Source organism: Cyphellophora attinorum (genome assembly GCF_001299255.1).
Source record: "Cyphellophora attinorum strain CBS 131958 chromosome Unknown Contig14, whole genome shotgun sequence".
Lineage (NCBI taxonomy): Eukaryota > Fungi > Ascomycota > Eurotiomycetes > Chaetothyriales > Cyphellophoraceae > Cyphellophora > Cyphellophora attinorum.
This window is the reverse complement of record NW_017253242.1, coordinates 212,920-225,709: the sequence shown is the minus strand read 5'-3', so window position 1 is coordinate 225,709 and position 12,790 is coordinate 212,920. Positions and strand designations below refer to the sequence as shown.

Below are 12,790 nucleotides of genomic sequence, written 5' to 3'. Positions count from 1 at the left end.
CCTGCTCTCCTCCTTCAACTACTACGATAACGACGAGATTGTCAGGCTTCGTCCTTGTCGCCACTCGCACGCACACAGCGAGCCGAAGTGCTCTGTTCTCGGCCTACCACAAGAGATCCAAGCAAAGGGCGTCCTGCCCGCCCTCAGCATGTTCACCCAAACACTCCGCTCGGCCGCGATCCGAGGCACAGCCCTGACAGCGCGTCCACGCTTCGTCCCCAGAACGACCGCACCCTTCACACGCTACCTCTCAAGCTCAAGAGCGGCTCGAGCAGCCGAGAAACATGACGATCACGACTCACACTTCGACGAGCCCGGCGGCTGGCTGTTTGGTGTTCCACCGGGGGAGAAATACGAGCCGGAGGGATGGGAGTTTGACTGGTTCTACATCTTCTACCCGAGTTTGATCATTGCGGGGTTAGTCTACAGCATGAAGGAGGATACATCGTAAGTAACTTCGTCTCATTGGAACCTCAATCCCAGATGCCGCCGCAACGGCCATTGCAGCCCCGCAGACCAAGATCCACGCAGTACAAAATCCGAGGAGGAACTTTTCGAACATCTCGCCACGTTCCACACGTATAGTCGTATTTGCTGACATGCTCCTCCACAGAATACAAACATGGGCGCTGGAAGAAGCAAGACGGCGACTGGAGAAGGAAGGCATCCTTGAAGATCCCAATCCGGAGTGAGAGTGACCGACTGCCACGGAGTGTTGACTGAGAGTTATGCTGGCGTTCTGTGCGCTTTGAATTGAGACATATGCGAGAGACAATCGCACTTTCCTTTGCTATGGTGGTGGGCTCGGGTGTGTGCCTGAGGGGGAGACCTTTAGGAGAAACCAGCGATAGAAACAGTCTCGAACATCAGACATTCTACACGTTGACAGGCGGGCGCTTTGAATTGGCGTCCACGTCACTGGCCTTCCTGCTGCTCTCGTCCTTGATCTGTAGCAGAGAGATTCACATCTACTGCGACTTTCTCCTTAGGTAAGCTCACAGTGCCTGATTGCTATTGGTCTTCGCAAAGCCCAGCCTTTTACCACATCGAGCTTGAAGCCTACTACCTACCTAGGTATTCCGCCGCCCTCATGACCGTCCATCAACGGTGTGAGATAACTGATCTTACAAAGCTTCTAGCCGAAACCGCTATGAGAGAATTTCGAGTCTCTTGGCCTGGCAGACGGGCTCATCCACGCATCATCAGAACATACATGGCCGACAAACATATATACTTCAATCTTTGTTCTATGACCATGGAGGCAAACATGCTCCTTCACTTTATCCCCTCGGACACCGCACATCATGGCCAATCGACTCGTGGCGAATGCCACAATTCCAGCATTCAACTGTCCGCCCGGCACGAAAATGCACATCCTCAACCTCGCCGTGCTGAACGTCGATGAAGCTTGGTACCCATACCGCCCAGATCACCCTACCAGAATCTGACGCGACAGGATCCTCACGGGCAACAATGGCTCCACGGTCTCCCAACCCAACCCGCCCTCCACCCGCCGTGACCTGGCCTGATCGCCGGCCTCATCCACCACCCACATCTCGGCCTGATCCTCTTCGAAACCGGCTGCGCCGAAGACCTCAACATCGCCTGGCCCGCGCCCGCCACCGACCTCTTCCCCCGAACCGTCTACAAAGAACACCATAAGTTACCCGCCGCCATCGCCGCCGCGGGCTACTCCATCACGGACATCAAAGCCGTCATCATCGGCCACCTCCACCTAGACCACGCCGGCGGCCTCGAGCACTTCATCGGCACCGACATCCCCATCTACGTGCACGAAACCGAGTTCAAACACGCATGCTGGGCCGCCGCCACAGGTGCGGACGCAGGTGTGTACCTGACGAACTACCTCGATCTGGAGAAGTTGAATTGGCAGACATTTGACGAGGATGTGTGGGAGGTGTGCCAGGGGGTGACGATGAGGTTGATGCCGGGACATACGCCTGGGTTGTGTGCTATGCAGGTTAATTTGGAGGAGAGTGGGGTGTGGATCTGGACGACGGATCAGTTCCATGTTAGGGAGCATTTTGAGTTGAAGGTGAGTCTGACGTTGACGAGGAGGGCTGAATAGGGGAGATGAGGCTGACGCTTTGTGTGCATAGCAACCGCAGGGATGGCTGACGAGGGACTATAATGCGTGGGTGAAGAGTAGCAAGGCGTTGAGGAAGCTAAAGGAGCAGTATGGTGCAACGATGATCTTCGGTCATGATCTGGACACGGTGAAGGCGTTGGGATTTGAGGAGAAGGTATTCCAGTGATCTTCGGTCATTGATGGCTTGTCGAATGAAGTGTAAATCCTCGCTGCCAGGATGGAGAATCTAGCGTGCTGCAAGATCTGTTGAGCATGGCTGATTTGGGGCTAGGAACCTGTACGGGGTGACTGATGACTGGCGTCCAAGTTGAGCCGGGCCTTGTATGGGTGCTGTGTCATTGTTCAAGCGGTCCAGAACTGCACCAGACAATATGCCCGCGCCGTCTGCCTGCATGCTCTTCGTATCTTCATACGGCACAGAAATTCGGTGAGCCAGAACCCGTCGCTGCCGCGTACTCGAACGTCTCATTGGGCCACGGCCAGCAGCCCACCCTTCATCTCTAAACGTGATCCCTTTTGAAGACCTTTCGCCGGGGCGCCCAAGCCACATCCCTCCCTCACAACTCCCTCTTCGCCCCTCCATCGCCCTCCACACCTGCAATCCCCACCAGCTCCGTCTCGAAAACCAGTATACTATTCGCCGGAATTGGCCCAACTGACCGAGCCCCATACCCCAACTCCGGTGCAATTGTTAATCTCCGCCGCTCGCCGATACACATATCCGTCAACCCTTGATCCCAGCCCTTGATGACTTGTCCCGCACCGAGCTTGAATTTCAGTGGCGAGCCGCGGTCGTAGGAGGCGTCGAATTGCTCGCCGGAGGAGTGGAGGGTGCCGCGGTAGTCTATTGATTTGGGGCTGGTGTTAGTGGGTGTGCGTAGCAGGACCATGGGAGGGCGGGAAGGAGTAGGAAAGGTTCCAAGAGGGTGGGCAGGCCTACGCATCTGGATGGTGTCGCCATTCTTCGTCTTGCGGTCACATGTTATGTCGGGTGTGAGGTGATCGATTTCGAGGTTTGCGGCGAGGGCGAGGGGAAGGAGGGAGGATAGTAGGAGGACAATGAGGGACCGCATCTCAATGGCTGTTGTCTATGTGTGTGGTGTTCTGTTCGAGGCTTCGATCAACACGGTCTTGTTCTGTGTGGCCCTGTATCGTTCTCAATGGTGATCGTGAGTGTGGTAAGATGCTCGCAGCAATTGGCTCTGTGGAGGGGCAGAGACGTCAACGTTGGGCCGTGCGGCTTGGCCCCTAAAGTCGTCGTTAAGGGGACGCGTCTGTCGGGCTTCCTGGCATCCTGTTCATCACGTACATTGTGGACATTGTCTACTGAGTTTCGCCCATGCACTAGAGGGATCTTTTGAGTATGAAGCAGGAGATAATGGCACAATGCTGAATTGTCTTCTGAAGGTACATATGGTCAAGTCGCCGCTCGACTGCGCGCTCTCTTGCGCACGCTGTTCCCAAACGCCAAATCCAATCACGTTCTGCCAGGCAACGCCGAATCGATACATCTGATGCATAATCCATAGCATCGACAGCGACGACAACGCAGTAGTGGACAGAGCCACCATCCGATAAACCCAAAGCAACCATAACGCCAAACTTTTCGATCTTCACAGCGAACAGCCTCATCAACCCAGTCTCCGACTACAGTACCTCGTTCACCATCAGCGCCAACCTCCGTAATCTCCATCAAATTTGTTCCAGCGAAATCCACCGCAGCAATCGCAACGACAAGATCTTTCAAGTCCCTCAAAGCCCGAGCACATCTCTGGAAGCATCCACTTCTCCTCAACCGACATCGTCCTGCACCTTCCGTCGAACACTGTGCAGCCAGTCCAGCACCCTGAATCTCAATAACTCCCCAGTATGATGTCTGGGCCCCCATTCCACCACTGATCAGGCCAGCGCATGGCAACCAAGACTAAGCTGGTCTGCCATGACATTCCCTCTCCTGATCACTACCTTTGTCGTCTAGGTTCTGTCCTCCACGCGTGTTGACTTCTATGCCGGATGTGTCGCTAAGGATTGTACTGCTTCCAGGTTTGTGCCTTCGGGCTTTCAAGACCCATCTGATCTTGTGTTGCATTGCTGCTTTGTGCTTTGACTGTCCGGAACTCGTGGACCTCACTTGTGTTGGCTGATGATGATGTGGTGGGCGGTCGTTGACAGACCTATGAAGCCGACGTTCCCTTCTGTGGCGACTCAGGACAGGTGCTTGAGAATCTCCGGAGGAATAACATACTCCAGGTCGTTGAATCGGTCCCAGAAGTACTCATCCGCCTGTCCTTCGAGATCACCCCAGCCATAGCGGTAGCTAATCGCCTGCTTCAGCTTGCGCACAGCAAGGGCATTTGCAACATCAGCTTCCGTTACCGTGTCACTGACTTCGGTCGCAGTGGTGACGAGGTTGTTGAGAATGTCATTCCGACCCTCAAGGCAACCAACTTCGCAGCCAAGAGCCATTTCGAGCTTTCTCCACACGTACGCCTTCATCTCGTCACCAATCCCTCTTGGACTGAGATTTGCGTCGTCCTTGTCGTAGGCGAACAGAACCATGCCATAGTTGGATCTCTCGTTCTTGACAGTGGCGAGAGCAGGGATTCCGTGGAAGGCGAACAGCTCTGGCAATGTCTTGCGTTTCGCCTTCTGAAGCCTCGCCAATGTTTCCCAACCGCTCTCTGTTCCAGCAGACTCGCTTCCGGATTCTCCCGCTGTACCAGCCTTGGACTTGTTGGATTTGGGTTCATCTGTTGTGGTCTCCTCATCATCTGAGTCTCTCTTTCGCTTCCGAGCTGGCTCAGCGGTCTCTGACTTGGTGGTTTTTGGCTCGGTGGTCTCTGGCTCGGTGGTCTCTGGCTCGGTGGTCTCTGGCTCGGTGGTCTCTGGCTCGGCGGTCTCTGATTCCGTGACCCATGACTCAATAGCCGCTGGGCCGTCGACAGGCGGCTCACCCTTCAGGTATCGGTCCCGGCGCTTGATGCACTCCTCAACGTACGTACCGCTAGCCTCCCATTGACGCACAGTCTTGAAAGGCACAAGCCACACATCCAGGCCTCGGTTGGGATGACTAAGCTTGAATTTCTTGATGAATCGCTTCTGCTGAAGCTTATGGAAGTCAAGAAAGTCGCCGAAGTGGTATGTCGAGCACGTTGACTCGATCCATTTGATCAACTTGTTGAACTCGCGCTCGTCGGTCACGCCGCAGGCCTTCAGGACCCCTTCGATGTCCGCCCAGCGCTGTCTGCGAGCCTCAGCGCGTTCCTCCTCTTGCGCCTCGCATCTTCGATCGCAGCGTTCCTCTCAGCGTTCGCCTCGCGCTCAGCGGCAGCTTTCTTGAGCTTTTCGGCCCGGTCCTGGCGTTCACGCTCCTCTCGCTCTTTAGCATCAGCCAGTCTCTGCTTCTTTGCGATACGCGCTTTCTTGTTGGCTTCCGCTCTCAGCGCTTCCAGTATTGCGGCGTTCGTCTTGGTTTTGACCTCACGTTCGCGGGCGGCGTCTCTCTCCTCAATCTTCTTCTGAACATCGGACTTCGAGGAGATCTGGTTGCTGCCAGTACGACGGGCACTGGAACCCAGCGGCTTGCTCGGCTTAGACGGCACGGGCGTCTGAGATTCTCGACCTCGAACAGAGCCCGTCTTTGGATTGACGTTCTCTTGGTTGGAGTGCTTCTTGCCAGATTGGTCGGCGGCAGAGGTTTGCTTGAGTCTCTTGGGCGCTGAGACCTGTGGCTCAGCGTCTTTCTTGATGTCCAAAATCCGCTTGCGCTTCTTGCTGGGAGGCGTAACGTTGACCTTGTTGATGGTCGGAACTTCGTTACGTTTTCTGTTGGCGCTCTGGCTGACGCCGTTGGTGGCGATCTTGTTGGCACTCTTGCCGGTGTCCTTGATGGTGCGCTTGGTGACAGGAGCCGGCTTGCTGGTGCTGTCGTTGGACAGCTCATCAAGCTTCGCGACCTTGGTGGGACGGCCTTCAGCGACCGTACTCTCAGGAGAAGCCTTGCGCTTGTTGTTGATGATCTTTCCAGCCTTGCTGGGTTGGGCAGAGGTGAAAGAGTCCATGGCTATTGCTGGACTACTATGCTTCAACACTTGGTCGTGGTTGACGAAAGATGAAGTCTGTATGTTGACTTGTGTCGAAGGTAAGGCTGAACGCTTGTTCAACGAAGATAAAGTTCAAGTATCTTGAATTGGCGAGAAAGGATGAAATGTGTCGAGGCGAAGATGATTGTGAGTTACCTTGAAGGTGGTTCGAAGAAGGAAGTGAACTCAAGTGAAGGTTACTGTGAGTGGTGTCCAAAGTGTGTCGAATAAGTTTTGACAGCGACGGAATACCAAACCGTCAGGCTTGAGACCTCAAAATTCTGGCTGACTTCAAAGGTTGCCGAATGCGATGCGGCGCGTGACAGGCAAGTGGTTGTCAATGTCACTAAAGTATGGCGCAGCGTTATTCGAGTCGAAAGGGTTGGTAGTAAGTCAAAGTTGGTTATGGGCGATCTTGAGGAAGTGGTATGAAGAAAAGAACAAAGAGGGCGAGGTCAAGGCGCGAGGTAAATCACATCGCGACACGGTCAGAACTTCACTTGAGTCACGCAGCTCGGTTTGACTCGGCTGTGCAAAGGAGGTTGGGGCTTCAGCATTTCACGTGGTGGACGACAAGTGACATTGAAGGCAACCAGGCGCAAATATCTGGTGATGTCGCAGGTGAAGCCGACCTATACCGGCACGAGCTGCTCTTGGGCAACAATGACAGGGACAACGCTGTTCCAACACAACACTGCCTCGGAGCAATTGTCATCGGCAGGTTCGTACGACGTTGACGAAAGGTCGCCGAAGACCTGCTGGACCGCTCAACACCTCTGCACCTTCGAGATGGCACTGCCGTCAGCATCGCCCAATGTTCTACGTCGCCGTGCCTTCGCGACACTGCCGCCAACACCATCGTCCAATGCTCTGAAGCTGGCACAATCATCTCAGCAATCCTGCAAACTGCTTGACGCGCCGCCCGAGATCCGCCAGATGATCTATCGCTTCCTGTTCGGCGTCCGTTATACTCTCAATATCAACGAACACCGCTCACCGCGGACTGGCCAATGGGTGGGGACCATCGAATCGCCATCAATCCTACGTGTATGCCATCAAATTCGGGACGAAGCTCTAGCAATTCTTGGCGATCATGTCATTCTCACTTTCAACAACCAAAACATCGGAGTGCCAGCGCATGTCATACGTGGTCTGTCACCAATCCTGCCACACATCCAAGAGATAGTCCTCGGCCACGAGCGCGCGTCCCTGAGGGTGCCCATACACAGCATCATCAAACTTGCTCCAAATCTAAAGAGGATCACTATGCACTACATGGAATCATCTCTGAAGACGACCAAGATGGACTACCATGTATCATCATTTCCGCTGGACCTCTACCGAGTGCAAGCCAACCTGAGACTCAATCTAGGTGGACGGGACGAGCGTACTGGCTGGCCGGTCTCTGACGCAGTCTGGCAATTAGACTGGGAATCTCTCGAATCTGACCTGATGAAAGTGCTTGATCACACATTGGGTAACTGGATTGGCCTTGCCAAGAATATACCTGAGGATGACATACGCGCGTGGCTGCAGCATCTACGCGACACATTGCGCGAGCACGGCATGGACTGGGACCATAGGTACGAAGCGGAGTCGATATACTTCGCATGGGTGAAGATGCCTCCTTTCGAGCTGGTGGTCAGACCGATGAGCTTGTACGTCAATTGCAATAGCCATGCACCTGGGAGCGGGAACTACTCAGGAGGCTTGCAGGTCAGTTACTGTTATGTTCGCTTGCGATGCCCGCAGTCATTCCAGTTGCTTCATCACCTTGTGTTCCAACTGAAGAGATTCCCAAACTAACACTTTGCGTGCCCCTGATACAGAACTACGAGTACAATATTTCAAGCAGAGAATTCCTTCGCAAAGGGCCTCTTGACTGTGGCTGCAATCGCGACCATAGAATCACTGACGTTCAATTGGTCGGTAACGACGCATTATGGGAACACTTCGCGGCCATGGGACGGAGTTTTTGGTGATGCAACGTGACAGCGGCGACTGAGCTACGGGAATATCGGTACACTTCCACGAACGCTTTGCGGCCAACGAAGCTTTCTCTTAGATTCTACAGGCCCTCGTATGGCTCGGTGGAAAAGGTCCACCCTGACATTCAGCACGAGCTCGTGTATGCGTGCCACAGATGCGGGACACGGGGAACAGAGCCCAGAGGCGCGTATGACAGTAGGTGCAGCGAGGTTCGAGCACATGCTGATAGTATTAAGTAGCCAAGAGGACACCTCGGTAGCGAATCGGACTCCAGTGCAAGCGCCCTATCCCAGGCTAAAATGCTGCAGTGAAGCTCAAGCATTCAAGATATCTTTGAAACACTCGCTTTGTCTGCTCTCTGGGGTCTTCGAATCATCGCTTTCAGAACTCAATTATTTCTGACCTCTTCCACAACTCCATCTCTATCATCATTCTGCCACCCGTCAGCTGGAACTCTCCGACCCGCATCATGCCCTCCTCCCCTTCTTCTTCTCCTCCTTCCCATATGCCATCGCCTTGTTCGCCCAATACATCTTATCCGACAACACCCTCGCTTTCGCCTCCTCCGCCAACCGCTTCTCCTCTAGCTTCCTCGGATTCATCGCCTCGAGCAGCGGATTGTACTCCACCGCGATCTTTGTTGCTGCCGCCTCTGCTGTGACTGGTTTTGTGGACTTGGACGCAGTTGGAAGCGATGCTCGAGGCACGATTTTGGCGCGAGGCTTGCTTACTGCCGGAGCAGCGACGAGCACCTTCTTGATTCGTGGTGCTTTCTTGGTGGTGGTGGGAGGAGAAGGAGGACAGATGTTGACCGCTTCTGGGTCGAAATCGCCGCCGAGGAGGGCTTCCAGCTCTTCGATCTCTGCAGCGAGGTTGTTCTCTTTGTTGCTGCTGTTGATGCTGCTGTTGCTGGAGAAAGGAGAAGGAGAAGAGCGTGACGAGCCGGAGAGGGAGGCCAAAGATGAGGAGGAAGAAGACGAAGAGGATCCGGCCTTCTTCGCCTTTGGACGAAGTCCCCAGCGGGTTCCATCCCACACGGCGACCTGATCTGGACCAGCCAGAGGCTTGGGTAGAGATGGAAGACTGGCACGAAGGGGAGCAGAAGGAGAGCGATGCCGACGGAGTGGCTGCTTCGTGGTGATTGGTTTGTTAATGCCGTTCTTTCTGGCTTCGATTTGCTGGCGCGTCAAGCCGTTGCGGAGGGGAGAAGTGGTTGGAGCCATTGTTGGATGGTAGTATTGGAAGGCTTGATTTGTATGTGGTTGATCTGGAAGAGAGGGAAGCGAAGATGTGTTTGGGATACGATGGAAGAGAAGAGCGTTGAAGCGAAGGGAGTGAGATACTTATAGTTGAGAAAGATACTCACGAGGGCGCGGAACAATAGCAGATACTCATTGAAAGGTACTCAATAGGAGTTTCGAAGAAAGACAATAAGAAACACGTGGCTGGGGAATCGCAAATGCAGCGCGAATACAATGATCAACGATCCATCATTGAGTAGTGTGTCATGAATAGAGAAACGTCAAAAGAATGCGCGAGGCTCACTAGAGCAAGAGACCACCGAGGGAACGATCATGAAAGGGTGATTGTGCAACGACGCGATAACGAGATGAAGCTCAAGCGACATGCTTGACCTTTCAAGATCTTGTCCAGGAACGATTCCGAGTATACTTGGGCGTACGCGAGACTACATGAACGCATGCGACATCTGGCTTGACACGGAGCATGATTCGATGTGCTTGACTTCCGCCCCTTCCCCCGATTCCGCTCCGCTCAGGTAGCCTTGGCAAGTACTACTGGCATCCTGTCTCTGTGTTTGCGTCGATATCGCTGATTTCAAGCCAAGTATGTCTTGTCATTGGGTTCGCAGTAAGTAAGTTCATCCATCTATAACAGTCTAATCGCCACACATGTCCTCTAGCCAAGTCTAAGCAGTGATCTATATGAAGTATGCGGTGTCATTGTCCTGCGATCATGTGAAGCTCCAGGTTCTGCTCCTTGCAAGCTTCTACGATGTCTCTTGACACCCCGTCCTCGCCTTCAACAATGATCAGAGTCTTCAGCTTATCGGCCACGACGGACTTGTTCTGAATCAAGCTTAGGAGGAGATCGGTCACTTCCTCGTCCGTGCCTATCGGATTGAGGAATTCCAATTTTTCTAGCTTGGGTGGCAATCCGACAGACTGCAACCGAGGCTTCTTCGATGTTTTGCCGAAGAGCTGATAATCCCAATTCATTCTTAAGGTCGTCAGCTCTTGATACTCCCGCATCCGTAGCACTTTGCGCCCGCTCAATGATGCTGAATCGATAGTAACGCTTTTGATAGAATGTCGTTGCGAGTTGAGAGCAGAGATGTAGTCGCTAAAGGTATCAGAGCTCTCCTCCAGTTCTGGCTCCGGCTCGGCTGCTTGTGTCATGACGAATTCCTCCAGGCCTGTGGGGAATTCAAGCAAATCTGACAGTCCATCATCATTGATGTCGCAGTCGATCAGATGCAGCACCTTCAGGTCCGTAGGGCTTGGTCGTTCTAGGAAGTCAAAACCTCTTTCGTCCAGCTTCGCTCGTGTGATCGTCAACCGCTCCAACGACGGTATGGTAAAGACATGGATATTCTCGCGAAGATCCCAGTACTGCTCATCAGCTGTCTGATAGAACAAAGAGCACGTTTTTAGGCAAGCCAGATCGAAAGGTCCGTTGAACACGTTTCCGATTCCCCTCAGTAGCACATCTGGTAATGAAATCTCCAACTTCTCGAGATTTGACATCCTCGAGAGCGAATTCGAAGGATCGTAATGTATTCGGGCAGGCGTGTCCAGGGCTAGCTGAGCTAGTTGTGCTGATGGATATGCGAGTTTCACCTCAACTATGATAGATGCTCGTCGTGGTCTTCGACCAAGCGATTCGCTGAAAGTGAGGTGGAGTTCAGGCGTCTCTAAGAGAAGCGTCTTGTACAGAACGGCATCACCTAGTCTGTGGTAGCGCCTGTTGAGCCTTGAGACGCTGCATAGATTCTTCTTCGTAATTCGTCCCAAGGCCTCAAAGATCTGTAAGAGGATCTTGTCGGGGAGAACGGCCAGCTGGTCCTTGCTCTGCTTCGTGAATCCATCTGTTTGATTGACATTGTTGGGACGATCATCGATAGACATGTTTTCGTAGATCCGAGTTGTTGTTGACGGTCTCCAGAAATTCAATAATGCAGCTGCTGCTGAAGCTATTCAGGAGCGGGTCGCTGTTGTAAGGCGTCTCAATGAACTCCTCGGACCCGCAAAAGTCGGTCGCTGGCAAGTGGATGCGGATTCCGTTCTGTCCAAGGAGAACCTTGAGCCTGAAGGAACTCAGCCTACTTCCTGGACTGAACAATGCGGTCTACGGCCTCCTATAAATAAGAGACGCAAGCGGTGCGACTGCCGGAGCACTCAGGGATCGTAATGGCGCAGCATCTGAGTTGTTGTAACAGTACTGTAGCAAGTCACCAAGCGTAGATCTGCAAGCCAACATGGGCTTCATCAGAGATATCGTCAAGTCCTCCAGACAGAGGCAAGAAAATGCCGTAAGTGATCAATTAGAAGGCCGAGAAAGTCGAACAGATTAAGAGGTCCAGCGCTCTCATATCGAAGCTCGAGTCCATGAAAATTCTGTCAAAGTCGCCGCTCTCCTCATACGCATCAGCCGAGTCGCTCACCCAGAGAATACGCTCGATGATGCCGGTCTCGATGAGAAGCAATAAGATCGGAGTTGCGAGAAGCCAGGGGCAGAGACGTCTCAGTTCAGCAAATTGTCAATCCAGTGCACTCTGAATGCAGTTCTTTTGAGTCTGGCACGTGTTACAAAGTAGCCGGTCAGGAGCAATGATATGGTACGTCAGGAGAATTCCAAGATTTAGCGAGTCGACATTACATACACTTGAGAATAGTAGAAGGACAGATAGCGACGAGACGGTCGAGGGAGGCTTGACCGCGCCTACGGAGATAGAAATGTTCAAAGTCCGGATGTCAGTGAAGTCGTGCGTTGACGTCATTGGAGATTCAAGTTGATGGAATGATGCGCTCGTTATTTTCTATCTTCAAATGGTGCTTCCCTGCTGGCGACCATTTCTGTGCTGTGCTGTGACACTCGATGGATAGTATGCAGCGGTCATATACTTGCGCCCGTTGCGTGTGAGCTTTCAACGGCGGGCAAGCAGCCCAACACGACAGTAAGATCGCCAAGATTATCTCACGGCGTGGATGCCCAAGACTCCCGTTCCAGTGCTGCCCGAGACTCGCCTCACGCGACTGCTTCAGCTGGTTGGAGCGCGCCTGCAGCACTGGGATTCTGTCTGACAATATGTGGCGGATTTTGCACGTGTCAACCTTGGCCGAGCAATCTGGAAGACAATGACTCCTCTGCAGCGATGTCGCATGTATATGCCTCGGAATCGCAGCAGACGTTCGATGAAACGCCCAAAGATGACTCACTAGTGACATCTTCGACATTGTCAAGCATCACGAGACTGCCGCGCGCGCACACTTGATACAATGCGAAAAGTCCTATGAGGTCGTGAGATAAGCTAAACGTCCTTCCGGCCGCGGAATTCTATACTCCACTCATATGGGATGCGGGATTCGGG

General features: G+C 53.3%; 7 protein-coding genes across 7 annotated transcripts; 3 read left to right on the top strand and 4 right to left on the bottom strand.

The window, feature by feature from the left end:
- Window positions 1-148: 148 nt before the first annotated feature.
- AB675_3325 (uncharacterized protein) lies at window positions 149-692 on the top strand (the record flags this gene model as incomplete). Its single annotated transcript, XM_018143366.1, has 2 exons — window positions 149-447; window positions 614-692. 2 exons carry the CDS (start codon window positions 149-151, stop codon window positions 690-692), a joined length of 378 nt encoding a protein of 125 aa, XP_017999771.1.
- Window positions 693-1,304: 612 nt separating this feature from the next.
- AB675_3324 (N-acyl homoserine lactonase) lies at window positions 1,305-2,276 on the top strand (the record flags this gene model as incomplete). The annotated part of the gene is made up of 4 exons (XM_018143365.1): window positions 1,305-1,411; window positions 1,457-1,515; window positions 1,593-2,056; window positions 2,121-2,276. The coding sequence occupies 4 exons, from the start codon at window positions 1,305-1,307 to the stop codon at window positions 2,274-2,276; spliced, it is 786 nt and encodes a 261-aa protein (XP_017999807.1).
- Window positions 2,277-2,667: 391 nt separating this feature from the next.
- On the bottom strand, window positions 2,668-3,183 carry AB675_3323 (uncharacterized protein; the record flags this gene model as incomplete). Its single annotated transcript, XM_018143364.1, has 1 exon — window positions 2,668-3,183. One exon carries the CDS (start codon window positions 3,181-3,183, stop codon window positions 2,668-2,670), a length of 516 nt encoding a protein of 171 aa, XP_017999784.1.
- Window positions 3,184-4,315: 1,132 nt separating this feature from the next.
- On the bottom strand, window positions 4,316-6,171 carry AB675_3322 (uncharacterized protein; the record flags this gene model as incomplete). The annotated part of the gene is made up of 2 exons (XM_018143363.1): window positions 4,316-5,379; window positions 5,478-6,171. The coding sequence occupies 2 exons, from the start codon at window positions 6,169-6,171 to the stop codon at window positions 4,316-4,318; spliced, it is 1,758 nt and encodes a 585-aa protein (XP_017999690.1).
- A 684-nt stretch (window positions 6,172-6,855) lies between these two features.
- Window positions 6,856-7,998, top strand: AB675_3321 (uncharacterized protein; the record flags this gene model as incomplete). Its single annotated transcript, XM_018143362.1, has 1 exon — window positions 6,856-7,998. One exon carries the CDS (start codon window positions 6,856-6,858, stop codon window positions 7,996-7,998), a length of 1,143 nt encoding a protein of 380 aa, XP_017999596.1.
- A 650-nt stretch (window positions 7,999-8,648) lies between these two features.
- AB675_3320 (uncharacterized protein) lies at window positions 8,649-9,404 on the bottom strand (the record flags this gene model as incomplete). The annotated part of the gene is made up of 1 exon (XM_018143361.1): window positions 8,649-9,404. The coding sequence occupies one exon, from the start codon at window positions 9,402-9,404 to the stop codon at window positions 8,649-8,651; it is 756 nt and encodes a 251-aa protein (XP_017999642.1).
- A 735-nt stretch (window positions 9,405-10,139) lies between these two features.
- Window positions 10,140-11,327, bottom strand: AB675_3319 (uncharacterized protein; the record flags this gene model as incomplete). Its single annotated transcript, XM_018143359.1, has 1 exon — window positions 10,140-11,327. One exon carries the CDS (start codon window positions 11,325-11,327, stop codon window positions 10,140-10,142), a length of 1,188 nt encoding a protein of 395 aa, XP_017999633.1.
- Between the last annotated feature and the right edge of the window lie 1,463 nt (window positions 11,328-12,790).